At 39.7% G+C, this 7291-nt stretch overlaps 1 protein-coding gene across 1 annotated transcript; it reads right to left on the reverse strand.

The window, feature by feature from the left end:
- Positions 1-4823: 4823 nt before the first annotated feature.
- On the reverse strand, positions 4824-7020 carry LOC103027901 (keratin, type II cytoskeletal 8-like). The gene has a single exon (XM_049479792.1). It carries the CDS (start codon positions 6950-6952, stop codon positions 5375-5377), a length of 1578 nt encoding a protein of 525 aa, XP_049335749.1. The 5' UTR covers positions 6953-7020; the 3' UTR covers positions 4824-5374.
- Between the last annotated feature and the right edge of the window lie 271 nt (positions 7021-7291).

Consider the following 7291-nt stretch of genomic DNA (forward strand, 5'->3'; position numbering starts at 1 on the left):
GTAGCCCAGGGGGAATCACTACACACTGATGGTGAGTGTTAGTCAGAAACTGTTGGACACGCCCAGTATGCAAATAGATTGTGACAGAAGCCAATAGAAAAGAAGCTGCGAATGGCAAAACAGACTAAAATCAGTTATTATTATAAGTTGGTTCAACTCAAACATCTCAGTTTGAGTAGTACAGTATATGTGCCCACAAATTCAGTTTAACTAACTCAAAATAGTGGAGTATTGTTCAGAAATATCAAATTTTATCTAAAACAGACTTCAAATCATTTGAGTTCAAACAACGTATGGGTTTACAGTCTGGTGCTGATTGGCTGGCTGAGACACTTGACTCATAAGTGCATTCTGGGAGTTGGAGTTTTTGAAGGTGGGAAATCTGTAGAGGAATTGGTAGAGGCATGACAATATAATGTGATGTAAAAAAAAACAAAAATATCAGTATTTTCCCTTGATAGTTAGTTATTAATTATGCAGATAAATGACGCCAGAAACCAATAGTTATAATATTATGGTTAACGTCCCTATGCTATTTAAAGTAAATGCATCTCAATGCGACTTAATTGAGTAAATAAAACTGTTAAGTAAATTAAAATAACAATATATATATATTAGTTAACAGTTTGTTAATTCTAAAATAACATTACATTTACTTTTATATATATATATATTTGTACTTTTTAGAGCAATCATTTTCTCAATTTCTCCCAAGTAAAATCAACTTATCATATTTTACAGTGTCTTTCTCGCTGAATTATTTTTCCACTGTTCATACAGCATTAAAACTGTGAGCAATTCCATGTGTTTCTGGTATAAAACAGGCCTCAGTTTTTCTCCATTTCTCATTATTCTCTCAGTCCCCAGAGCCCTCTTCTCTCCGCCTGTAAATACTCAGCACCTCCAGCCCTGCAGGGAAATGAAGAAGTATTTATGTTTTCAGAAAGCAGTGAGGAAGACCTCTATCCACGTTCTTTTATTATTATTATTTTTGTCTTTCAACTACAGAGCTTTGTCAGGTCTTTTTTAGAGCGAATGCATGAAAATTCATGAGTTTACATTACTGTGGATGAATTATGGATGTCTCCTAATTATTTTTTTTTACAAAATCTAATTAATTCATCACCCCAGCAGTGAGAGATTCCCTATATGGGGCATAATCTGTAACGCAGCCCGTTTTTATTGAGAAAAGATTAGCTTACAGTGCCGATGTGCCTGCAGCCCACACACTTTCATCTGTAGGCCTAGGAAGAACCAAACCAAAGGCCAAACTAGTGTCAAGAACTACTGAAAATAACCCCGACCTGTTGCGACATGTTATTACATGTTACAAATGATTTTCTTAAAGGACATTTTGTAGAATAGCCCACCTCCGTTCACCTTCAGCATTCCTAAATACAGCTCTTCCAGTAAAATCCACTTTTTCTTGTTGTTTGTGAAATACAGTAGGTCTCTCTGAGTTGTTTATGATGCTGCACATGATGAAACTCTTCCTCAACCTCAACACATTGTCTGCAACAGCTAGAAAAAAGAAAATATTCAGAAAAACGAGAGTCGATCAGGAAACACACCTATCTTTATGTTAACTCGTGAATTAGTATTTACGAGTTGACAAAGAGATGTGTAACTATAGGTTTACATAGGACCTCCGATTTTGAATTTTGAACGGCCTACCATCTATTTGATTGTATTGTAATGTCATTTTCTCACAGTCACTGCTAGGGTACCGTTGTTATATCATTTTGTCTCAGCAATTAAACACATTGTCAAAGAAAACACTGAACGTAAAAAGCTGCAGCATTAAATAAACCACTCTGAATCTGTGCTTCATCCCTGCTCACTGAGCTGGCTAACCTTTTACAAAAGAAATGACTGTAGTTTGATTTAATGCATGAAATCACTTTCCTAAAAGGAGACATTTCACTCTGATGCCGGAATGAGAACGAGAACCTTTTACAACTTTTTTCCCCAAATCCATTTCATACACCTCTAAAAGGTTTAAGTCGTGTTACCAGGCTCTCAATAGATGATTAAGTCATTGCTCTGGGTCAGAGTGACCAAGCATTCGATTAAATAATCTGATGTTTCTTAGAAATGTTCTTGTAGACATGATGCAAGAAACCATTTATACTACAACCTGGTTCGAATCCTGTTTATTCAGCTAGCCATCAGCTGCCAGAGCCTTGGGAGATCTCGAGCAGCACAAGTCTGCGTCTGTGAGCTGATGTATCGGAACCGAGGCCCTGCGCTTTCCACTGAGTGTTAGCGCTGTGATGATACTCGTTAATGCTGCATCAGCAGTAGTTCTAAAAGAGATTAGAAATAGAAATTAGAAAAAGAAGAAAAAATATATAAAAAAATACATATATATAAAAAAAACATATCTATGTTTTTCTTCATGTTACAGAACTACTGTAGCCCACTCCCCAACACTGCTGTCAAGTAGGTCTTACTTAGAGAATTTGAAAGCCGTAATGGTTGTGTGTCTGCACACACACACACACACACACACACACACACACAAGAATGGATCCGATCTTTACTTGCTTGCTTTCCACACAGCTGCAGAGTGAAAATTGTCTGGAGGCAATCGATCAAATCCAGAGGGAGGTGCTGAGGTACTGTACACAATATTCAGGATATTTTCACCTTTTCAACCGTTTTCCACTAAAGAGAATCACCACTATCCATTAGATCATCTAATCTAATCTTTATCTAATATATAAACTGAAGGGTTGGTCACCATTAAAATGCATTTATATAATATATATAAACACAAGTGATGATTCATCATTAAGTGTTATTTCAGAGACACCTTGGGAACACTCTCAGCTGTACAAGTTGTAAGGTGTTACCTTGTGATTGAGGCTGAACACTGGACAGCATGATCAGCAGCATAGCAACGCAATGTGAATTATTGAAGTAAATGAAGTTTTGAGAGCACAAATAGTAAAACACGTTTTTTTTGTCATATATTAACCCAACAATTGTTCTATTGTATACAGCTTTGAAAAAAAGAGAGACCACTTAAAAATGATACATTTCTTTGATTTTACCAAATTGAAAACCTCTGGAATATAATCAAGAGGAAGATGGATGATCACAAACCATCAAACCACCAAACTGAACTGCTTGAATTTTTGCACCAGGAATAAAGCAGCATAAAGTTATCCAAAAGCAGTGTGTAAGACTGGTGGAGGAAGAGAACATGATGCCAAGATACATGAAAAAACTGTGATTAAAAACCAGGGTTATTCCACCAAATATTGATTATTTCTGAACTCTTAAAACTTTATGAATATGAACTTGTTGTCTTTGCATTATTTGAGGTCTAAAAGCTCTGCATCTTTTTTTTTATTATTTCAGCCATTTCTCATTTTCTGCAAAAAATGGAATTTGTGAGAAATGTTCTCAATGTACATTTTACTCAAATGTATACCTATGAATAGCAAAATCAAAGGGAATTATCTAAACTGGATGGTTATTAAGGAATAAATTCAATTTCTAAATGAATGGACTAAACTCAGGACCCACGCCCATAAGTGTAGTGTGTTGAGGCTGTTTTGTCCTTTTGCTCTAAATGGTCTTTGTGTGTGTGTACTGTGTGTATACGTGTGTTTGTGTGTGTGTGTTGTGTATGGAGGGAGGGTTCAGGCCCTTTTGTTAGTGGCTCATGGTCACTTTGCTTTACGTGAGTTCATCTCTATCTTTGACCTTGACCCTCCCCTGTCTGCTGCTCCAGTCTGGTGGATCAGTAATGGTCGGGGTGAAGGTCTCGCTGAATTGGGATTCAGCTCTAAAACCTGCCTCGCCTTCGTCGCTCTTCACACTGAAGTGTTTATGACAGTAAGCTCCAGTAAAGCACTGTGAAAACACAATATAAACACATTTAATAATAAAATAATACACTGAAAGTCTGTGTAAACATGAGCTTCTGGTGTAGCATGAGAGGAAATAATCCTTCAACAAACTTTACATTTCAAATAATTGTGTTTTTTCTTTGTATTAGTCAATTCATCATAACATTCGAGGCCATGCAAAGGCAACAAAGTGCATTTTCACACCTATATTCACTTAAGCTTGTTGCGTTTTTCATTTGGTTTGGTTTGTTTTCACACAGGGGAAAATCCAATCCATCACAACAGACCAAATTATAATATTCTCTCTGCTTATTGGTTAGATCTGCCTGAGTTTGAGCAGAAAAGTAAATAAAGGAAGTTAGTCCTGCGTTCTGGACCAGTGTTTGTACATACATACTTTCCCCACTCTCAAACCATAAACATTACCATGAAATATAAATATTAAAATCCTTCAGAGATGTATTTTTTGCATTGTTGTGTGACTCCAAATCCCATCTATGCTTTAAAAATATATATTTAATATAATTAAATATAATTCATAATATTCAAGTTATATAAAATACACATTTTAGTTGTGTCCCTGGGTTTCACTCAGTCCTGTTACCGTAACACATTACCCTGATCATCTGAAACATCTGGAACATTCTACAACAGGAAGTGACATCAGCTGGTTCTTCTGAAGATCATGGGAAGACCAAAATTAAGTTCACTCATTAGTTTAATTTTGTATATTTGATCTTATTGTAACCGTAATGACTGAGGAGCTCAATCTCAACACTCAGTCCTTTTACCTAAATTAATTCTTAGCTCTTATTTGTTTTTTTGTTTTTTAAATACACATTTTGGGAAAATCACTAGAATGTGCCACACAAGAAAGTGTCCTCATGCTATTAGCATAGCCGCAATTCAGCTATTTTACATGTTTTCATGCATTCCATTCATTCCACATATTTAGACTCATGCTTTTGTTTTGATGTGTTGATTCATTTATTTTATTCTGTGCACACATAAGCCAAAAAAAAACTACATACAGTATTTCACATAATGCAGTTGAAAGTTAAAAGTTACCAATAATAGAAAATAATTCAGTGAAGTAAATATATTAAAAATAATATGCATTTTTGTGGCTGTATACAACATACAATATGTAGATATTTTCTACAGAACAGGCACAGAACACTACTTTCACACTATTGTGAACATAAACCTTCATAAACATAAATGTAAATGTAAAACCAACTGTTACAGTGCATTGAGAGTCTAAAAAGTGGTCTGTCTTGGTGGAAAATCTAAAATTCTCAACCACAAGGGTTCAGCCCTGAAGACATGTTGTGCAAGACAGTACAGCTGTGTGGATCAGACTGGGATTCAATTGGTCCAATGCAAATCCTTTGGTCATAGTAAAGACATTTATTGCTTTACAGATCGCTTCCTGTCTGCATCCCATTATGACTGCATGCATTGGACCATTATCTTGCTGGTTTACAGGCTGAAAGAGGAACATGACAAGGTTCTCAATCTTGGATGACCTCAGAAGAGTCGGACACGAATTTGCCGCACTTGGTCTTGATCATCTTGACGACACTTTTCTTCATCTGGGAAGCACTGCTGTCACTGTAGCTGTTGGTGCCATATCCACTGCTGGAGCTGGAGCTGGAGCTGGAACCACCACTGCAGGCGCTGGAAAAACCATTGGAGTAACTGGAGCTGGAGTAGCTGTTGTAGGCACTTTTAGCACTCTCCAATGGAAGGGAACTGTAGCTTGTGTTCTGTTTGGAGATGTTAATGGTCTTGATTCCCATTGCCAGTCTGTCTTCTTCTCCTTCCAGGAGTTTTCTGTAGGTGGCGATCTCAATGTCCAGCGCCAGTTTGACGTTCATCAAGTCCTGGTACTCTCTGATCTGGTGTGCCATGTTCTTCTTGGCTTTCTGCAGAGCCTCCTCCAGATCCTTGATGCGAGACTTGGCGTCCCTCACTGCCATCTCCCCACCTTCCTCAGCCTCAGCAATCTGACTCTCCAGGTTGGCACGTTGCCGCATCACAGCCTCGATTTCACACTGCAATCTCTGGATCATGCGCTTGAGATCTGCGATTTCTGTCTTCGTTGACCTGAGGTCATCTCCGTACTGGTTGGCCGATGTCTGCATTTCCTCAAACTTGCACTTGTACCACGTCTCAGCCTCAGCGCGGCTGCGCTTGGCGATGTCTTCATATTGAGAGCTGACCTCAGCCACGATGGCGTCCATGTCCAGCTTTCTGCTGTTGTCCATCTCCACCACCACAGAGGTGTCCTTGATCTGCGACTGCAGCTCACAGACCTCCTCTTCAAAAATCTCTCTGAGGAAGTTGATCTCATCTGTAAGGCTCTCCAGCTCAGCCTCCAGCGCAACTTTACTCATGTAGGAATCATTCACATCCTTCTTAATGAAGACAAAGTCATTCTCTGCTTCGGTACGCTTGGTAATTTCATCTTCATACTTATTCTTGAAGTCCTTCACCAAACCGTGCATGTTGTTCAGGTCGGCCTCTAGCCTCGTCTTGTCGTGGTCCAGACTGTCGAGCTGTTGGTGCAGGTTGGCGATGTAGGCCTTGAATATGGCGTCGATGTTGGAATGGGTGGTGGTCTGCTCCTGGAGGAGGGTCCATTTGGTCTCGAGCATTTTGTTCTGCTGCTCTAAGAAGCGTACCTTGTCGATGAAGGAGGCGAAGCGGTTGTTGAGGGACTTGATCTGGTCTTTCTCTTGGGTGCGGACTGCCTGGATGGTGGGGTCGATTTCCAGGTTAAGAGGAGCCAGGAGCCTCTTGTTGACTGACACCGCGGTGATGGGGGCCACAGAAGAGCCACCTATACCCATGCCCATTCCAATTCCCATGCCTAGACCCATACCACCTCCGTAGGCTCCTCCATAAGCTCCTCCAAGTCCACCTGCCAGGCTGCGGTTGACCCCTCCAAAGGAGCTGGTCGCTGAGTAGCTCTGTTGGCGACCGCTGGATCCAGAGTAGGACATGCTGCTGAAGTTCAGAGGAGCCATTCCAGAAGAAGAAGAAGAAGAAGACTTGGCACTGTAAGATGTTTTCCTAGTGAAGGCCATGATGTAAGCAGGGGTTCGAGAGCAGCAGTTGAAAAGCTGGTGTGCTATACTGGAGAAACCCAAGCAGCTTGACTGATGAGGTACTGCAAACTGCCCCTCTAAGTATTGCAGCTATCTTGTGGGAGGAGCCTCTGAGGATAGCTCTGATTGGCTGTGAGTTCAGGTGTAGTGTGAAAGGAGGCGGGTGTGACTGAAACTGAACTCTCTCGTCATGTGGCATTCTTCTTCAAATAGTTACCTGAAAAGTATTGAAGCCACTCCCTCTTTTCTTTCACTCAGAGTGGAAACTCAGGCAAGTTTCTGTGGCAAAATAAAAGCATATTACACAATCGATGGGAT

The sequence above is a fragment of the Astyanax mexicanus genome, chromosome 5, assembly GCF_023375975.1.
Source record: "Astyanax mexicanus isolate ESR-SI-001 chromosome 5, AstMex3_surface, whole genome shotgun sequence".
Classification (NCBI taxonomy): Eukaryota; Metazoa; Chordata; class Actinopteri; order Characiformes; family Acestrorhamphidae; genus Astyanax; species Astyanax mexicanus.